Source organism: Podarcis cretensis (assembly GCF_951804945.1).
Source record: "Podarcis cretensis genome assembly, chromosome: 3".
Lineage (NCBI taxonomy): Eukaryota > Metazoa > Chordata > Lepidosauria > Squamata > Lacertidae > Podarcis > Podarcis cretensis.
Window position 1 is genome coordinate 44,661,835 of NC_137172.1, and position 21,374 is coordinate 44,683,208.

Genomic DNA, 21,374 nt, shown 5'->3' on the forward strand with positions numbered 1-21,374 from the left:
TTTAGGGGAAGGTCTACAATGTTGCAGGATCTTAGCCAGAACCTGTTGAATATAGCAGAGCATACGCAGACTGTCCAGAAGCAGTCAGTTGCAGGCAGGATGAAGCAGGAACAAGACGCTGCTACCAGTAAATTGGTTACTTATAGGTTTATTATTTACAGCAGACTCACAAGTTACTATATACAGGATACAGACACGGATCTTAACTCTCTCACAGAACAAACTCCAATGAACTCTCAAACCACATACTGACCAACCAACCAACCAACCAACCAACCAGGAAAGTCATGAGTCATGCCTATGTGGAGACCTCGGACAATAGCAGAGTTGTATCCAAGGTCCCATATGTCTAGGAAGAATAACTCCCTCTGCTCAGTCTTCTTGGCCTTGGGCCAACTCTTTAATTGCTTCTGTAGGAAGCTGCATCAGATTGCACGTAGTCAAAATCCCAACATACAGCTCAATGGCAGAGCACATGTTCTGCACACAAAATGTCCCAGGTACAATCCCTGGTGTCTCCAGCTAGGGGTGAGAAAGTGTTCTGCCTGCAATTCTATGGACAACCTCTACCAGACAGGGTCCTAGAATAATAGCACTGGATACTGAATTAGATGGACCAAAGTTCTGTGCTGGTATAAGGCAGCTTCTAATACATCCTAAAACTCCAGTGGCTTTTTTGATCCATAAAAGCTGTTTCAAGATGGTGCATGTTTCATTCAAGGAAATTGAATGTTGCAGGTAATATTCGACTCTTCCCGTTCCCATTTCTCCCCCTCCCCCATTCAAACCATGGGCTCATCCATGCAAGCCTAACCCTGGAAAAATTCAGAGAGGTGGCTGAAAAGGGGGGGAAAAGGTGGAGCAAGGAGTTCCAGTGGAAAAATGGCAGGTGGGGAAAGTCTTAAGTACCCAAGCTCTCGTGTTTGAGATTTTCTTCCTCCTAAAAGGATATCTGACATGGTCAATGATTCTAATTTCACCGCAAAGCAACTATTCCAATGCCCTAATAAATGCGTACAGTATTTCAATTCATACATAGGCCAATTCGTTTTTCCGGGTGGGAGTATTTCATTGGTTAGGGGAAGCTGTCTCTGGATCTCGAAGAAATAATATTTTATTGATTGGACGCAAAGCCCTCTTCTAATTTTTTGCCATGCAATAGTACTTGCTTTCATAAATCTTATGCTCTCCTCAGCAAAAATCAATGCATACTTATTAATATCATATTGATACATGTTTTCTGAGCAATAAAAAGTAATGTTTTACACATTCATTTAACTATGAAGGCATAGAGCATAGATTTTACAGTCTACAATAATTGCATGCATTTGGATACACTATATTGACAAGTCTACCATTTCCTTCTGTTTATAAATTCAAATACTGAAATAATAATAATAATTGCTCTTTTTAACTTTAAATTAAAATGCATACAGAATTAAATTACAAACTAACGAAATGAATTTCTATAGGAACAAATATAAGGTGTTACATTTAGGCAGGAAGATGGCGTGCACCTGGGTTGTCAGTAGTATATGTGAAAAGGATCTAGGGGTCTTAGTAGACCACAAGCTTAACATGAGTCAACAGTGTGATGCAGCAGCAAAAAAAAAGCTTATGCCATACTCGGCTGCATCCACAGAAGGATAATGTCTAGGTCAAGAGAAGTAATAGTACCACCCTATTCTGCCTTGGTCAGACGGCACCTGGAGTACTGTGTCACAGTTCTGGGCGCCACAATTTAAGGATATTGACAATCTGGAATGTGTGCAGAGGAGGGTGACCACGACGATAAAGGGTTTGGAAACCAAGCCTTATGGGGAATTGGGTCTGTTTAGCCTGTTAAAGAAGAGACTAAGAGGAGTTCTCTGATTCTAAGGGGAAAGAAATTGTGGTCTAAACCACAGAGCATAGGGCTTGCTGATCGGAAGGTTGGCAGTTTGAATCCCCGTGATGCAGTGAGCTCCCATTGTTCGGTCCCAGCTCCTGCTCACCTAGCAGTTTGAAAGCACATCAAGTGCAAGTAGATAAATAGGTACCGCTCCGGCGGAAAGGTAAATGGCATTCCGTGCACTGCTCTGGTTTCGCCAGAAGTGGCTGTCATGCTGGCCACAAGACCCGGAAGCTGTCTGCAGACAAACGCTGGCTCCCTTGGCCTATAGAGTGAGATGAGTGCACAACCCCAGAGTCATCCACGACTGGCCTAACGGTCAGGGGTACCTTTACCTTTACCTAGCGTGACCAGAAGAAGCAAAGAACCGAACCCTTCCTTTGCACATGCTTACCATCCACCCAACTTCAAGCAGTTGTTATGTTGCCTCACAGGGAGAAAAATGGCTGGGAGGAAATGCTTCTGAATGTGAGAGTACAGTGGGAGGAGGTTTCAGCCTATGTGGCCTTTTAAATCTTCTGTGTTTTACTTAATAGGGAATTAGTGCCAACCCAATTGTGTAAGAGATGAGGCTGCCACCATCAGATCATCTAGTTGGGCCCACCCAGTTTGCTCATGCTGAACCGAGATTTTAACCATGTACTTCCTGGCTCCTACATGGTCCTTTAACTGCTAAGCTAAACCCACTCTCAGAAGCAGAGCGTTTGCAAATCAAAAGACAAGTCCAAATCAGTTTTTCTCATTACGTTTTAGGCTATTCAGACTTTATTTGCATTTACTCATTGCATTCAGGGGTGCTCCACTTCTGCTCTTTATTAGAAAAAAATAATAAACTGTGGCATTACTTGTTTATTGCACTGAAACGAAACGAATCTGGGGCTAATTAGTCATTAGCATTGTAAGCAGGGAAGGAAGTTATTAAAAACATAAGTGAAAATTTAATTGTAGAAGAAATTACTGATACAGAAGGCAACAATCTTAATTATTTCACATGCCTTAATTAGAGGTTCTAGAAGAAACAAGTCTATAAAACTAGTCTCTGATAATGGTTCATTCATAGTCTTAGATGCAAATGGCAAGTTAATGTTCTCAAGATCTGTGTAAAGGAACAGCATTTTGTAACTAAAATTAAGAGGCCACTGTTCAAAATTTGGGTACCATACACCTGTCTTGGCTATTACACAACCTTGTTTCCATTCTATGAGAACAAACAGAGGTTATGAGGGCTCCACAATATATTGGATTGCCCTGTACTGCAACTGAATTATTTGCATAGTGTGAGAAATCTGATTTACTGTCTTGAGATAAGAGTCCCTAGAAGAGATTTCAGAGTAGTTTAAGCAGTAACAGATACCAGGATTAGGTAGTATTATTCACCCAGGCTCTAGAAAAAATGTAAATAATTAACTTTGGACTTTTTTCTATGGTCGGCCACTACAGCCTAAGAATGAAATGTAGTTATTATAATGCTTTTTTAAAAGGCTAATCATATTATCTCATGCTAGACACGTGGGTAAAATATGTGTAATTAGAAACAAATTAGTTAAATATGTGAATACATGCGGAACTAGAACCCAGTTTGCAAAGAATTAGCTGGTTAGTTAAAGTCAATTTGTAAAATTCAGGACCCTCGCTGCTTCTTGGCAATTGTTGCAGGTCACAATGCTGCAGAGACATTATAAGTCATAGCTGGCAAAATTCTGGTGAACAGAACTGGCAATTCTGTTGAGGCCCCAGGCTCACTATGCAATGGTGAGATGCAGAGGGCAATCAACATGATTCCTCCTAAGAGTCCTCAGCAATGCTGCTCCTTGGTTTCCCTGTGGTACTCTGGATGATGAAACAGGTTAGATGACAACTGCAGCAATATGGCACAAAATTTGTTGGGAAGGTGACACAGTGCATGTATGGTGTTGAGGGCAGCAAATAAATTCTTCTTTTTCACCTCCATTACATCCTCAATTAACTGCCCAGCAGTGCTTTTCCAAGTGGTATGGGGTTTATTAATATCTGCCCCTCCGAATGGGGAGTCCGGAGCCAGCATGGTGTAGTGGTTAAGAGCGGTGGACTCGTAATCTGGTGAACCGAGTTCGCTTCCCCACTTTTCCACATGCAGCTGCTGGGTGACCTTGGGATAGTCACACTTCTCTGAAGTCTCTCAGCCTCACTCACCTCACAGAGTGTTTGTTGTGGGGGAGGAAGGGAAAGGAGATTGTTAGCCACTTGTGAGACTCCTTAGGGTAGTGATAAAGCGGGATATTTTTGAATTATGGTGCTGGAGGAGACTCTTGAGAGTCCCATGGACTGCAAGAAGATCAAACCTTTCCATTCTGAAGGAAATCAGCCCTGAGTGCTCACTGGAAGGACAGATCCTGAGGCTGAGGCTCCAATACTTTGGCCACCTCATGAGAAGAGAAGACTCCCTGGAAAAGACCCTGATGCTGGGAAAGATGGAGGGCACAAGGAGAAGGGGACGACAGAGGACGAGATGTTTGGACAGTGTTCTCAAAGCTACCAGCATGAGTTTGACCAAACTGCGGGAGGCAGTGGAAGACAGGAGTGCCTGGCACGCTCTGGTCAATGGGGTCACGAAGAGTCAGACATGACTGAACAACTAAACAACAACAACAAAAGCGGGATATCAAATCCAAACTCTTCTTCTACTTCTTCTTGGGTGCCTGCTAAGAAAAATTTGTCAGGCATTTTGAGGATAAAGTTGCTTGCTTCTGTGTAAATTTAAACACCATAGTTGAGACAGATGCAGCTGAAATGTCCAGCATGTCTGGTGTTATGGGATCTGTTTCAGCTTTTAAGACCTGAGGACTCAAGGTGCTTGTGGCTGCCTGGGCAAGTGCCTCCCTTCTTAGTGCTTGCTTGTCAGTTAATTCAAGTGAGCTGGAAGAGACTGACGTGATGAACACATCTTTACATGAAGTGGTTCTACTTATTTCCCATATAGAAGCAGTAGTGCAACTGTGCCTTTAAAAGCCAGCTCTGGAGGCTTGCTGCAAAATATCCCCAGGGTGGGGGAATGTGCTCAGCAGGATGGTAGCTGTTCAACTGCAAGTACTTTTGGAGGAAACGGATTATCTGAACACATTCTAGTCTGGGTTCAGGCCTGGCTATGGGACCAAATTGCCCTTGGTCACCTTGATGGGTGGCTTTTATTATGAGAAGGCAGGGAGAGTGTGGCCCTGTTGCTTATTCTTGACCTGTGACTTTGGATACCATTGATTGGTAGTATCCTGAAGATAAGTTCTGTAGGAGTAGGAGTCACTAGGTTGCAGTGAAAACAAAATAAAAAAATTCCTTCTAGTAGCACCTTAAGGACCAACTAAGTTAGTTCTTGGTATGAGCTTTCGTGTGCATGCACACTTCTTCAGATAGGTTGCAGTGGTTTGGCTCCTACATAAGGGGATGGTTCCATAAAAGGTCATTGGGCTACTGTATCTCGGACAACTGGCAGCTGTGCCATTCCAAAAGGGTTCCATCTGGTAGTTGTTGGCATCTTTATAACTCGGGAGACAATGGAAGAGTGTGCCTTTGGGGGTAAAGTCAAGTCTTTGGAGAGTTACAGCACCTGCTGTGGCTGTAGAGACCAACGCAGGAGAGACATGTTTTGTTGTTGGTGAGGCAGGTGAAGGCAGGAGTTCCATCTTGCCTCCAAGTTACTTTTACCATGATAATGCAAGTAAATGTGAATTAACAGACAATATTTCTTCTAAAAATATTCAAAACCTGCATTTGCTTTCATGGTAGGAACTTTCTAAGTAACTCATAATTTCATGAGTCCAGCGTTTTTCACATGGGTTGGCCCAAGGTCTCACTTGCTCTTAAGTTTTTCACATCTACTTCCTGTAAATCCATCATACAGAGAGGCCTTGTGATCATGCACATCTTATCCCCTGCTTTGTCTTTTATTTGCTCTTTCTGGGGCAGGGCTATATCTCCAAGTGTGTTTGTAAAAAGGTTTAAGCACACTGCCACCTTACTCTTAACCAGGCCTCCCTGGCCTACTCCAAGATAGCTATTAAGGAGAATCAACAAGAAATTGTGATGCTGCAAACCTCTAAAGAGAGTTTCACCACCACAAACACAATTTAGTCAGCAGAATCTTCTTAAATGCAAACTAGACCCCTAGGATGGAGGGGGAAGTAATACCTTGAATAAACAGAGAAGCATTACAGCATACCTGGAAGTCAACAAACTTATTTTCTAGGAACAATGGGGAAAGAGTGTTCCCAAGTCAAGAGGCTTCACCAGTGCTCTGCTTTTAGTTACAGAAAATCCTTTCAATAACAGCTCCTCCACAGATTTCAAGTCTCAACAAACAACTAGACTGTTTGACTAGTTTGCATAACTTCCTTAATGAAGTCAGATCAAAGTCATATAGTTTGAAAGAGTTTTGCTATAAATCAAAACATTTGGTAAGTTTGCATCTATACAGACCAAAATATAAGGATCAATGTTAAATATGAACTGATCTCTAATAGTTTTGCCTTCAAAATGTTAGTTACATCATAACTTATTTACTTGAAGCACAACTCTTCCTAGTTTTGTCTACATCTGAAGTAATTCATGAAATTATTTCTATTTTCATTTTTAAAAGACTAATAATGCAATTAATAATAATAATATGTTGCCCCTCATTATTTTGTTCTGTAACCTATGCATGTTTACTTGGGAGTGAGTTTTTCCTCCCTAGTACGTGTTTTCTGTGAACTGCCCTGACACCTCCAGGTATACGGCGGTATATAAATTCAATAAATAAGAATGATAATACTTCATACTGTAGTTTTTGGCTGGGATCCAATACTTAGTTACCTGGGAATAAATTCTGCTAAACCCAGTGGTTCGTGCTTCCTCTGCATAATCTGAAGTTTTCTTATTTTCTTATCCAAACCGATCAACATTTGAAAACTATATTTTTACAACTTCTGTATTTTACTAAGTATATAAAAGGATAATATTTTCATAGATGAATTATTTTAACATAAGCCTCTGCTGCAACCTCATGGCAAATACAGATCAACTCCAATGATGTTAATCAACAAGCACCAAGCAAAAGCTTCAGACCTATATGAGTTACAAAAGAAGTGCTTAGTTTTCATCCACAACCATCATTGAGATGTAGTCTTTGTAGCGAACATTATTTGTTTCTGGATCCACAGCAGCAGACAACATTTCCTCCATTTCTTCTTGAGTGAAAGGCTCACCTGCAGCAAAAACAGGAATATTTGCAAATGGCTATTGTTTTTATTTATTTATTACTGCTCAGCCTTCTCAAGCATTCTTGCTATTTACCATAAGTTTTTTCAATCACACCAAGAATGAAGCACAGACCTGGGTACTTTTTCTTTCATTGCATACACACATAATCATATAACAGATGAACTTGGTAACTTCTTAGCACAATTCAAAGTGCTGGTTTTCACTTTTAATGGCTTGCAATTCAAGTGTCTTTAGGGCCACCTTCCCCCACATGAGCCTGCCTGATTATTAAGATCATTCTCAGAAAGGAAAATTAACTACGAACCCCCAAAATTGGGGTCCCCTCCAAACCTGGGCCCTTCTCAGAGGCCCTTTTCCGGGTTCCTGCACTATCAGAGGCAGAGGTGGGAGCTGACCACATATATCTGCGGAGTCTGCACTTCAGAACAGCAAAAGCATCTTGTAAATATACCTTCTTCAGTCATGTACTTGACCAGCTCATCTTTAGTAAGATGACCACATTTATTCTGGTCTAAAACCTAAAAAGAATAGAATATAAAGTGTTACTCTTCCTTCTCTTAGTTTAAGTAGTATTTTCCTCCATAAGTGGAATTTAATTGATACAGACCTCAAATGCACGCAGAAGAATATCTTCTGGAATTGGGCGGTACCTGAAATGATTCAATTAAAAAAATACTTAGTGGTGTTATGTATCTCAGTTGTGCCCAGTCTCTTTGCTGCTGCAGCACCATTGCCTTGCTCTTCTCTTTTAAGAAGAGTATCATTTGTTGTTGCAATCTGGGCTCTGAGAAAGACCTCTAAGCAGAGGTCTATGAATTACTTATGATGATGCTTACTTTGTACTGCTAATTAAGTAAAGTCATTATCCATGCCAATTTTTGTTCTCAGCATATCTTCCCGTGGAATTTCTTACCATTTTATTTAAGAGAAAGTCTCTAGAAAGACATACACAATGTAAGTCAATACAGTGGAAGAATAGTAGAATCGACATGCCCAGTTTTAAAAACAAATCTATTATATTTTTTTCACAGTGAAGCTTATACTTTAAAACTGATTTTGTCTGTACAGCTTATAAAAGAACCTTGAATAAAATTAGATGTGTGTGAGTGATTATTATTATTATTATTATTATTTGAATTTATATACTGCCCTACACCCGGGGGCCTCAGGGTAGTTCACAGAGAAAATCAAGATATAAAACCACAAAATACATAATAAAAATATAAACAACCCAATAGCCCACCCTATATAAATATATGCATGACTCAAGTTATATAAGCAGGTCCTTTTTTAAATCACCTTCTTTCCGTCAATACTCTAGTCATCATAGGAAGAAATTTTTCCAAACGAATAAACCCAGTTGGTTCTTCTTCTTCTACCTAAAAATAAGAATACAAAAGCAAGATGAAATACAGACAAACAGAAAAGAAAACGAGTTTTCTCAAGTTTAAGCTAGTAGATATTTGCAAACATAATAATAAAAGAAAGGCAAATATATTATCCTTCACACGGATGCATTGAATCCATGGACTGATGCTGAGAATAGGACATCTGTAGCAGAGGGCAGTCAGATGTGGAGAGCAGAGAGGATACATCAGACCAGTCCCCATTCCTCTCCTTCCTCGCTGATCAGTGACACTGGCCTCATACAGATTGCCTTCACACAAAGCAGAGTGCTCAGACACGGGGCCCAGAGTATGCATCTGCATGGGCATAATCAGGGTGGGAGTGCATGGTGAAAGTCTGAATCAGTGGATGCTTAAAACAGGAGGAGCAGAATGCCTGCAGAATGTACCACGAACACGTCGCCTTTAAACTACCTTGCACCAATATTAAAAAAAAGGATTTTGGGGTTTCTCTGATGTCAGCATAGGAACAAAGGAAGCCGATTTATACAGAGTCAGACCGTTGGTTTATCTATGCCAGTGGCGTAGCGTGGGGGGTGCAGGGGGGGCCGGCCGCACCGGGCACAACATCTGGGGGGCGCTCGCACTCGCAGCTCTCTGCCCCTACTAAAATCCACGGGTTAGGGGGCGCAAATTACTTGCCTTGCCCCAGGTGCTGACAACCCACGCTACGCCACTGATCTACGCTGATTGGAAGCAACTCCCCAGAGTTTCAGAATGAGGTCTTTCTTAGCTATACCTGGCAGGTCTTGAACTCTGAATCTTTTGTATGCAAAGCATGCACTCTGCAACTGAATTACAACCTGGTCCCCAAATAACTTAGGAATAGTGCTTGTAGTTCCTTGATACAATATTTCAACTCCCGCTAGATTTGCAACCATTAGCAGGCAGCCTACATGTTAGCACAAATTATACTACGAGAGGCCAGTTATAGATAGATTTCACTTACCTAATACCTGGGTCAGCTGACACCAGTGATATGTTACAGTGCAGAAAGCTATCTGATGCCACTTTGCTTTTCTATCTTAAGTAAGTCATGGGAGATTGGTCTCCAAATTATACCAGAGCAGACTCTTAAATAGAAATTTTATATAGCAAAGTATAATGACTCAATAAAATACACTAAATAAAATACGCTAAATACACTTTGTATTGGCAGACAATCCTATCTCAGTTTGAAAACATGCTGGGAGAATCACTGAACATTAATAGGATGCGTTCTTACTACTGCCTTGCCTTCTTCCACCTGCCTTGCCCCACCCTCCAGTCTCTGCTTCTCAATTTGTATTGTATTATTTTATGCACCATGACTTGCCATTGTTTTATTTATTATAGTTTAGAATCTTTTTATTATAATTGTTAAGAGCGGATTTATGTTTAATTTTTATATGCTGATATTTAATATTATTCTATACTATTCTAATGGATTGTTGAATATTACTTTATTTGATATAAGTTGCTTATTTTAAAGTTATGTTTTATTATCACATTTTTGTATTGGATTAGATTATTATAAGGTGTACATTCTTTGTTTCTTCAGCTTGTAAACCACTTTGGGTATCGTAAAATAGAAATACAGTATACAAATTAAAAGTGATGATGATGATGATGATGAAAATTAAGATTCTAACAAGGATGCTAAGATGATTCTAACAATTATATAGGTTAAAGCTTGTTGTTTTAAACATATTGTTTGTTGACATCCAATTTGTTCATTATCATAATACTCCCAAGACTACACGAAACAAGCAACAGTGGGCATTTTCAGTAACTCAACATTGTCCTCTAGTGGTAACAGTACATTTGTGCAAAACACTGCTCCTTCAAAACAGAATTTTTGAAAGAATAAAATGTTATTATATGAAATTGTTTACACTGGAACAGTTATTTCTCTTGGAAGAAGGAACCCATCCATGAAGAACAGGATACCTTTCATAGTCAAGATCAGAAAAGAACAGAGGCAGTCTAGTGACACTGTGTAGAATAGACCTCTAGTTAAGGAATTGTTACAGAAGTGTTTTATCCACAAAAATAAAGTTATACTTCTAAGACCTATTGACTGCATTCATTTTTGATACAGTAGCCTGTAGCATTACCGAGCCATTATTTTACTTCATCAATTTCACAGTTGAGTATTTCCTGAAAACTGGTATTTACTACACAGGGGCAATTTGATTAGACAGTCCTGAGGTTAAAGTCATTAGCCCTATCTGGGCATTTGGTCTTGTCAGGTATAAACAAAGGTGCAAGGAGAGTGAGGGTGAACAGCCCTTGTGAGAATTTTAATTTTAATTTAATTCTCGCAAGGGTTTCCACCACAGATAAGGTTCCCTGCTTCAGTCTTTTTGCTCTCACACCCATGGAGGGCTCTGAACTGTGCACAAATGATGCACTTTAGGTATGGGTATAAAGGCAGTTCCTCCATATGGTATTTCTAACTTTTGCTAATTTAGAGAGATCAGATTTCCTGTATAAAATGATAGAACTTAAAAAGCACATAAAGTACCTCTGCAATCATATCATGTAGATCCCCTTCACTTGGGCAGCATCCTAATGACCTAATGATTGTACCAATCTCCCTGAAAGAAAGAATATATTTGTTAATAAATCTACAGTGCAATACAAATCTCTAGCAGCTACAGTTGTGGGCAATTCCACTTTTACCCAGCAGCTCCCCATACCCTACCTAAACATACCCTACTTAAACATTGCTTAGAAGCTGGCCAGTAAATCACACCATTTTACATTGGAGTTAATGCTTTATTAGCAAAAACATGATCTTTACAGACTTGGATTTGTGTCAGGCCTAATGAGTGCAGCAGGTCGTAGGCCTTACCCCATGAAATCAGTTGTCTAGACTAAAGGTCCCCCCCTCCCCTCAGCCATCTATGTCCCCTTTTCTCCAGGCTTTTTCCAAGCAATCAGAGACTGCACCTCCTTGTCTGCATCTGCTCCTCCTGCTTCATGCCTTTTCTGGCTCTAGGAGTCAGTGGGAAGGGGAGTTGGTCTCAACAGAAGAGACACCAGTGACTCATCACCAGCCTGACTCATCTCTGTTTCTTGACCTCCCTCCTCCCACTCACCTGCTTTAGCTTCTGCCTCTGATTCTGGACTTCTCTCTGCCACAGTTTCTCCCAGCTCACTAAAACCCAGTGGCGTAGCGTGGGTTGTCAGCACCCGGGGCAAGGCAAGTAATTTGCGCCCCCTAACCCGTGGATTTGCGCCCCCTAACCCTACCCCTACCCCTAATCCCCAGTTGTTGCGCCCGTTGCGGCCGGCCCCCCCTGCACCCCCCACGCTACGCCACTGCTAAAAGCTGTTACCTCTTCAGCTTCTGACACCTTCTCTTTCCCCTCTAATCACTCATTGTTATCCCACCACCACTCCCTGGGCTCTGAGCTTTCTTCCCTTGGTGGTTTCCCAGCTGGTTCCTCCCACCATTCTTCTGTGTCCAACCAGTTCATGACAGGTTCTGACTCCTGATCCTCCAGAGAGGATTTTTAGGGGCCACAGACAGCTGCAGGGGGAAGAAGAGAACAGGAAACTTCCCTTGCATGAACATATTTTATTTGTTTGTCTGTCTGTTTGTTTGTCTATTTATTGTTTGTTTATTAAATTTCTATACCACCCTTCATCCAGTGATCCCAGGGTGGTTCACAATATAAAAGCACAGACATACATAACATAGTAACAAACAAATACCTCCCATCCTACAGTGACTAGATACCTAAAATTACTTCAAATTTAGTCGTGCTCTTGAGAACAGAGATTCAAGCCTAGTGGGTAATTAAACATGTACCAGCAGCTCTCTTTAATAAAAAAAATTAAAGCTGAAATCAAGGAACTGTGCTTATTGAGAAAGTGTTGCAAGATTTTGGGCATGCGTATCCTTCAAAGAAAATTAAAGAAGATACAGTAATCCTTTTTTGTCTTTGGATGTCTGTATGAAAACAAAACAATTCTACAGGATGATGCTATAACCCAATTAAGTTCCTGTTGTAGGAGACAACTGCTAAAAAACAGTCTAAGAATCTTTTGGCAATTTATTAACTATTTATTATAATGCCATAATAAATATTATTTTCATCTTTAAGGCACCACAAGACTCTAATGCTGTAGCTTTTGCTGTGGCTAACCTTTCTAGAAACTGAAATAGCTAAAAAGGCATCCTATACAGTTCTGTCATCCTTGCCTCCGAAACACCTTACAAATGCCTTTAAGTTTGTGCTGGTGCCAGAAGTATTCCAAGAGTCCTTCAGATAAGGCAAAGGGAAACTACCAGCTGCCTCTTACAATATAGAAGCAATGCAGCTGCGAGCTGCTAGCTTGAAAACATCACATGATGGAATGTTGGGACTGTTCCGTGGGAAACAGAGGGACAGTCAATTCACAGTGCAAAGCACCAGAATTAGCTCAGAGTGTAATATGAGCTCTTCCTCTTGTTCCTGTACAGGAAGTACAGGAAGTGTTTTCTCTCTCGACTGCTGGAGCTTGAAGAGAGCAGTCATGTTTTCTGTAATGCTGCAAAGACAGAAATAAAGGCATGTAAATACGTTTCTGTCTATCTCTTTCCCCTGCCGGGGGGGGGCAGGAAAGAGGGGGGGTGTTCTTCTCACGCTGAGAAGAATCGCCTATCGCGACCTAGCCTGAATCTTGCTGGGGAATGCAGACAGGGAGGTCAACAGGAGATCAAGCCGGGTGCCTGGAGAGTTGCCAGTTACTACTGATATAGGCTTGAATTCCGACACTGCCTAGTCCCCACCTCCATCCACTCATTGCCCCCTAAAAGCCACTGTATAGTTCAGGAGCTTCCCCAGAGTGCTGGCAAGGAAGTGTCAATGGCAGCTGCTGCTGCCTCAAAAGGAGTGAGGCTAATTCACAAGCCCTGGGGCAAATGTACAGTGGTACCTCAGTAGCTTCAGGTTACAGACGCTTCAGGTTACAGACTCCGCTAACCCAAAAATAGTACCTCGGATTAAGAACTTTGCTTCAGAAATCGTGCAGCGGCGACGCGGAGACAGCGGGAGGCCCCATTAGCTAAAGTGGTACCTCAGGTTAAGAACAGTTTCAGCTTAAGAACGGACCTCCAGAATGAATTAAGTTCTTAACCTGAGGTTCCACTGTATACCAATATACACCAACTCTGGTTTCTTGCACTCTAAAACACTGTTACATTGTAATAGTTCTGAAAGAAGATCTTCCAGACCTGACATCCACAGTTTTATTACACTCATGGTCAAACACCTCAAAGGCCTCGGTGATCTTCTTATGGATTTCAGTTATTGCAGACTCTGCAAAATGAAACAATAATGAATGTGTTATATATAATTTCTCTTGTCCACAGTATATTCTTTTGTCCACAGTATATATTCTCTTGTCCACAGTATATTCTGTAATTCTTTATCAGATAAGGCATTTAGCAAAACATATTATTTATAAGTTTTGTTTGTTTACTTTGTGTATTGTGAGCTGCTCTGAAAACAATTTCCTTTGTGTGAAGGCAGTATATCAAGTAAAACAGAAAGTCGGTGAAATGTAATTGAAATTCCTCAATCCGCTTTCTTTGAATCTGTCCCTTTAGTCATTTCTGAAAAACTCCAATTGGTAATGACATTTCGGAAAGATGTTGCCTCCCTCATCCTAGTCATCTTAGAGCTAAACTAAATGCATTTTTCACATCTCTAACCCTGGCAAGCATGATTTTTTAAAAATCAAAAATCTGGGCATTGATGTTCGGGGGTTTTAAACATTTGCCCCGCCACAGTCCCAAGCAGAACCAGAGTCTGTCCCCCGCTCCATCAGCTATTTGCAGTGGAAGGCAAGCTCCCATTGGTAGTAATGGGAGCCTTCCTCACAGTGGAAAACAGCACATCCCCATAGCTGATTCAGATCAAACCATGGCAACTGGTGTCTGTCACACCACAGACCTCATCCAGTTACCTACACACCAGCTATTTATTCATTTATTAAAATGCATCTTAGGTCTAAAGACATAAAAGATCTGCATGCATACTTACTGAAGATTTTGATATAAATAAATTTTCATGACAAGGGTGCTGAATATACTAATTAACCAGGATAGGTTTACACTGGATTGTACCCAACTAAGTTCTACTTAGAAGAGACCCGGTGAAATTAATGAACCTAAGTTAGCCATGTCTATTAATGTTAATGGATCTGTTCTGAGTAATACTAGCAGTAGCTACTCTATTGCAAGTTACAGTGAAGGATAATTTACAGCACCATGCTAATGATGTCTACTCAGAAGCAGGTCTTGCTGAATTCAGTGGAACTTGAATTCAGGTAAATGGGGTTAGGATTGCACCCTTACTGCTGATTGTACAAGGAAGGTTTGGAGTGTTTTGTCCATTTTCTTTAAGTGGTTATATGCTAGAAGTCAAAGCCTGTTGAACAGTTGTGTTTTTGAGAATACACTAGAATATTGATTAAGATGCATTTGGCTAATATTGCATTTGGCTAATACTGTAACACAGTGTATTAGAATTGGCCTAAGAATTTAATAGTAGTGTTTATACATTTCTTATTTGTTCATTTCCTTGCAATAAAGAACATTGTATATTCTGTATACATTTTTTCTTAATTTATTTATTTTTTGGCTATGATGTGTGTGTTTTTTTAGCTTGATAGTAAGCAGTGAAATTATTCATACTTACTTCCAGAACTATAGACCTTTTATTCACAGCATTTTAAACTTGATAATTAAATTCTAGCTTTATAATGAGTTTTAATTTAACGTGATTATTTGTCATGGTATAAACTATGCATGGGACGCAGGTGGCGCTGTGGGTTAAAGCCTCAGCGCCTAGGACTTGCCGATCGAAAGGTCGGCGGTTCGAATCCCTGCGGCGGGGTGCGCTCCCGCTGCTCGGTCCCAGCGCCTGCCAACCTAGCAGTTCGAAAGCACCTCCGGGTGCAAGTAGATAAATAGGGACCGCTTACCAGCGGGAAGGTAAACGGCGTTTCCGTGTGCGGCTCTGGCTCGCCAGAGCAGCGATGTCACGCTGGCCACGTGACCCAGAAGTGTCTCCGGACAGCGCTGGCCCCTGGCCTCTTAAGTGAGATGGGCGCACAACCCCAGAGTCTGTCAAGACTGGCCCGTACGGGCAGGGGTACCTTTACCTTTACCTTTATAAACTATGCAAATTGCATTAATATTTTATTGGGGTTGCCACCTATGTGAATTATCAGCAATGGTCCCAGATATTTAGGAAATTTGGGAAATTTTAGGTGACTCTTAGTAAGTTATATTGGTTCCATCTCTTTGAGGGTAGGGAAGGCAGGAATTTTCAGATCAGCTTTTCTGACTGCTCTCAACAGTACCCAGTAGTTTTGATGCTATTCCCTTACATAAGGTAAAAAGGTAAAGGACCCCTGGATGCTTGAGGCTGAGGGTCCCAGTGTTTGTCCACAGTTAGTTTTCCAGGTCATGTGGCCAGCATGGCACAATGGGACACCATGACGAGTGCCAGAGTGCACAGAGCTTGGATAATAATGACAGTACCCCAACTGGTAAAGAGAAGAAACCAGACAGCTGATGGGGGGGGGGGGAATCTAACTTAACTCTGAAATGTGACAGACCATGTTGTATTCTTCTTCCATGTTAATTTTCAGAATAAGGACTTACAGAATGGTAGCCATGTCCATCTGTTGCAGCAAAACCAACAAAGAATCTTGTGGCAGCTTTCAAATTTAACAAATGCATTGTAGCATATGCTTTCGGGGACCACAGGGTGCTCATAGCATAGTAAATTCACTCTGTGTGGGCCGACTCTTGGTTTTGGTCCAGAGGCTGCAGCAGTGGCTACAGTAGGTTGATTCGGGCACAAACTATACTCTGCTTGCAGGATTTGCATTGGCTGCCAATTTGCTACTAGGCCAAGTTCAAGGTGTTGGCACTAGCCTATAAGGCCCTATACAGCTCAGGATCAGGTTAGTTGAGAGATGGCCTTATACCCTCAGCAGATCACTGCAATCCTTGGGAGGGTTTCTCCTGCAAGTTTCATGCATCTCAGAAACCGCTATGCAGTAACTCAGAGTAGGGCTTTTAGTGTGGTTGCCTCTGTTCTGTGGAACAGCAGTCCCAACAGCTCAGATTTCTTAGTTTACTCCTGTCTTCACAGCACAGCAACCTCTTGAGGTGGAGCAACTCCTGTTTCCATGGTGCACTGGGCTCTTGAGGCAAAGCAGTGATCCTAAAGCATTCATAAGCACTTACAGTGAAGGAACTGCTACTAAACTCAGCAGAGCTAACATGAGAATAGTTAGGAATACAAGATTTCAGTCCAAACTAACAATAATGTATGAACTGCAAAAAACTTACTTGCAAATGCAATTTCATTTGATCGAAATGGACCACCCATGGGAGCAAATATATGTACGTTTGGGTATTTCTGCCAGTAACCAACAAGGCAAATAAATGCAGTATTGGATGTAAGGATATAGCCATGTCTGGCAATGTTCACAAGACAAATTTGTGACCCAATTCAAGATTCTACACCGTGGACTGATACTGCTTGTGCACTATCAACAGGGGCAAGTCACCATATGTCCTCTTTTTCCAGGACATGTCCTCTTTTTCATGGGTATGTAAAATGAGAGTCGTCATAGCGATCCATTGTTAAAAGTAGAAGTCCTCAAATGTGTCCTCTTTTTTGCTCTTCAGAATATGGCAACCCTAGTTAGAGAAACCTTACTTTACATGTCACAAAAGCCATTTTACCTTTCTGAAGTAAAAAGAAAAAAGTATGATATATGCCTAATAATAGTAATTGCCTTAAACATTGCAACTGAGAGCATAATAAACATGACAACTGATGAAATGGCTCATGGTTGAGCCCATTCATCATATGTCTATGAGAATATCTCCACAATTAAAAGAGTACTAACTTATCAGCAGTCTCACTGAGTTCAAGAAGATTATTGTAGACGAAATGTTTTGTATATCAAAACCTTGATCAAAATGACATACAAAGAATATTTCAAGGTAATAAGACTCAAGAGATGCTTTAACCTTGAAAGCTCTTGGAAACTGTGCATGATAATACCCTGAAGATTAATTATTTGTCAATACTGTGACTGTTATTGCTCAGAGAGAGACAAAGAACATCTACTGAAATTTCTAATTTATACAGGAGCATCGGTTCACAGAATAAAAAGTAGGACCAAGACTTGTGTATCATATAATTCTGAAAGTGAGCTTTTAGGGAAATGCTGTTTACCACATTTCTGAGAACCAGTCATCAAATCAATTTATTAAAAAAGCTTTTATCTTTCTTGTGTTCAGCTTTTTTATTGGCAATATCCAACAGAAGACTAGATCATTCCTGAAGTCTTCTGAAATATTAAATAATTGTTGGGGAGAAGTGTGGAAATTTCACATCTTCCTAATATTTAAAGTTTTCAGCTAAGAAGTTATAACACCAAACAAGGAGAATCACTACCGTGCACACACTCTGTTAATCAGCTGTATAGGGCACCTATTTTAGATAGGGAATTTAGAGAAGATTATGTATGCATGTTTATACACCTTTTAAATAAGTGGCAATTAAACACTTAAATTTAAATCTTATATAAATCAATGGGATTTACAACTTGAGCCTAACCCAAGTTAGGCTTGGCCAAGGGGGGGGGCAGGGGCAGCTCCCCCCCCCCATCAAGTAAATCAGTAAAAATACTTAACTGAGGTCCTGCGCTCCCCTCCGCAACATTCAGCCTGGCTACGCCCATAGCCTAACCCAGTGTATTTTATTTTTGCTATACAAATATGCCCACTAAACCTACTAACCGACAAAAAAGAATTTATAGCCCACCAAATCACACATGCTAATGTAGATTTCGGTAGGTATCTGTCTCAGGAGAAAATGGAAGAGTGCACCTTTGAGGGTGAAGTCAAACCAATGGAGAGTTACAGCACCTCCTGTGGCTGTAGAGACTGATATGGGAGAGACATGTTTTGTTGCTGCTGGGGCGGATGGGAATACACTGTTGTTATGCTGGGCAAAACATGTAGCTACTTTCAGCCCTGGAGAAATGTAATATGTGACACGGCTGTCCAAAAAGAGCATCTATTTATTGCATACAGTGGTACCTCGGGATGCGAACGGGATCCGTTCCGGAGCCCCGTTCGCATCCTGAAGCGAACGCGAGCCGCGTTTCACCGCTTCCACGCATGTGTGTGATGTCATTTTGACCGTCTGCGCATGCGTGCACGACGAAATGCTCTCCGTTACTTCCGAGTCGCCACCGAGTGCAACCCAAAAATACTTAACTTGAAGCACATTTATCCCGAAGTATGGCTGTACAGATAAATGTGAATTAATGTGCAACGCCTCTGACATAAGTAATAATATTTATTATTTATGCCCCACCCCGTCTGACTGGGTTTCCCCAGCAAACTGAATTGTGCCCTGCTTATAAAAAGCACATTATATTTTTAATACTGATGATTTTGTTAAGCAAAATAAAACTATATGGGATAGCTCAGTTGGGAGGGCATGAGACTCTTAATCTCACAGTTGTGCCCATGTTGGGGAAAAGATTCCTGGGTTGCCGTGGGTTGGATAAGATGACCTTGAGGGGAGGTCCCTTCAAACTCTTATGATTCTGTGAAATATGGGAAATATGTGCGTCAAGCAGTTAAAGAGCTGAAGAAATTGCGTGTGACAGTGCGAAGGCAGCGGGCCAATATTTCCAGCGCAGGATGTGGAGCAAGTTTGGCATTCAGGCAGTTCGGCAACCCCCACATTTTGGGGCCGCTCTCGAAAGGCATCCTGCTGAATTCTTCTGCCATGTTGGAGATGAACGTGCCATCTTGCAGGGTGGGAGGGAGGCAGGCGCGCATGCGCGTGGACCCAGCGGGGCTCCGACCCGCCCGCCCAACCTGTGTTCTCTGGGCTTCACTACTACTCCACAAGACGCAGCCTAAGGATAGCACAGGGGATAAAGGCTGAGAGAATCAGCCAGCTGCTTTTCCTCAGCCTCCCGGAGGCTTTGCCCTTACCCGCTGCAGCGGCTTCCTTGTCCTCTGTCGCCATGCTGTTTTCTTAGCGGTTGCCATGGAGACACGGGAGCTTCATAGGCCTTCTCCCTCTCCAGCGCCTCCGTGGTGGCAACGCGCACAGGCGGATTTCTGTGTGTCGGTCCGTTCCCACGTGTTCTTGCATTGCGGTGCTCTCGTAGGAGAGGGTGCTTAAGAAAGCGGGCATGGGGAAATATCAGGAAACAAATGCACGGGGAGCAGTTTGAAATGCGCTGTGTTTCTTGTTCCTATATATATCGTACACATAGCGGCTGCATTGCATTGCACTGCTTGCGTAAAGTGCTCTCCAGTTCCAAAGCAATATGCGCGCGCGCACTTTCTCACACGCACACTTTATGCTCTCAGGCCCAAGGTACGGGTTTGCTAGAAGGGAGGGCAAGAAGGTCTAGCAGAAGGGGGAGAAGGGCATTTTTAGAGACTTTTTTCTAATCACCTTAGCATAAGTGTGCTGTAAGAAAAAACAAAACCAAACCCCACTTTACCTAAGTTGTCATTTTGCAGGAGAAAAAACCCCACCAACACTGAGCCCCATGCACACTGACTTGACCAGCTGCAGAGGAGGGATATTCTGGTTCTTTGCTGGTGGAAACCTCCTTGGCAGCATCGACAAGCTGTTTGAAGTATGATTTAATTCAGAAGCATGTGCCCAAATAACAATAATATAAATTTTCTCCCTAATTAGGCATACTATCTTTTTCTCAGCTCTGGGTCTTTTATAGCTGATGAACACACAGAAATTCAATCTTGGTTGCACTCCTAGACATAGAAGTAAGTGTTGTTAAGGTCAATTGGACTTACCACCAGGTAAGTGTATATAGCAGGGATGGGCAGAAAGTAGATTTGTATTTACTGACAGACTTCTGGGTGATTTCCAGTTGATCCGTGAGGATTTCTGACTCCCAGTTATTTAGCAACAGTAGCAAATGTAGCAAAAAACAGTAGCAAAAAACTAAGATCATGGCCACGGGCCCCATCACCTCCTGGCAAATAGAAGGGGAAGAAATGGAGGCAGTGAGAGATTTTACTTTCTTGGGTTCCATGATCACAGCAGTCACAAAATTAAAAGACATCTGCTTCTTGGGAGAAAAGCAATGACAAACCTAGAGAGCATCTTAAAAAGCAGAGACATCACCTTGCCGACAAAGGTCCATATTGTTAAAGCTATGGTTTTCCCAGGAGTGATGTATGGAAGTGAGAGCTGGACCATAAAGAAGGCTGATTGCCGAAGAATTGGTGCTTTTGAATTATGGTGCTGGAGGAGACTCTTGCGAGTCCCATGGACTGCAAGAAGATCAAACCTATCCATTCTGAAGGAAATCAGCCCTGAGTGTTCACTGGAAGAACAGATCCTGAAGCTGAGGCTCCAATACTTTAGCCACCTCATGAGAAGAGAAGACTCCCTGGAAAAGACCCTGATGTTGGGAAAGATGGAGGGCACAAGGAGAAGGGGATGACAGAGGACGAGAAGGTTGGACAGTGTTCTCAAAGCTACCAACATGAGTTTGACCAAACTGCGGGAGACAGTGGAAGACAGGAGTGTCTGGCGTGCTCTGGTCCATGGGGTCACAAAGAGTCGGACACGACTAAACAACAACAACAAGCAAATGAATGACTCCCCCTTCCATCTTTTTACTGCTAAAATGAAGCTTGGGGTAAGCAGGGGTGGATTTTTATGTGAAAGAGTTGTGAGCTCTATGCAGTTCTGGTACTAAAATTCCTGTGCTCAGTTTTTTAATTCTATTGCTACAGTCCTAGCCCCACTTAACCTGGGATTAAGCCACATTGA

The 21,374-nt window shown here is 41.7% G+C and overlaps 1 protein-coding gene across 1 annotated transcript; it reads right to left on the reverse strand.

The window, feature by feature from the left end:
• Positions 1-6,816: 6,816 nt before the first annotated feature.
• On the reverse strand, positions 6,817-19,680 carry DRC8 (dynein regulatory complex subunit 8). Its single transcript, XM_079970621.1, has 7 exons — positions 19,550-19,680; positions 13,736-13,820; positions 11,036-11,108; positions 8,423-8,502; positions 7,731-7,773; positions 7,575-7,641; positions 6,817-7,107 (listed from the first exon to the last, which is right to left on the reverse strand). Exons 1-7 carry the CDS (start codon positions 19,581-19,583, stop codon positions 6,992-6,994), a joined length of 498 nt encoding a protein of 165 aa, XP_079826747.1. The 5' UTR covers positions 19,584-19,680; the 3' UTR covers positions 6,817-6,991.
• Positions 19,681-21,374: the final 1,694 nt, after the last annotated feature.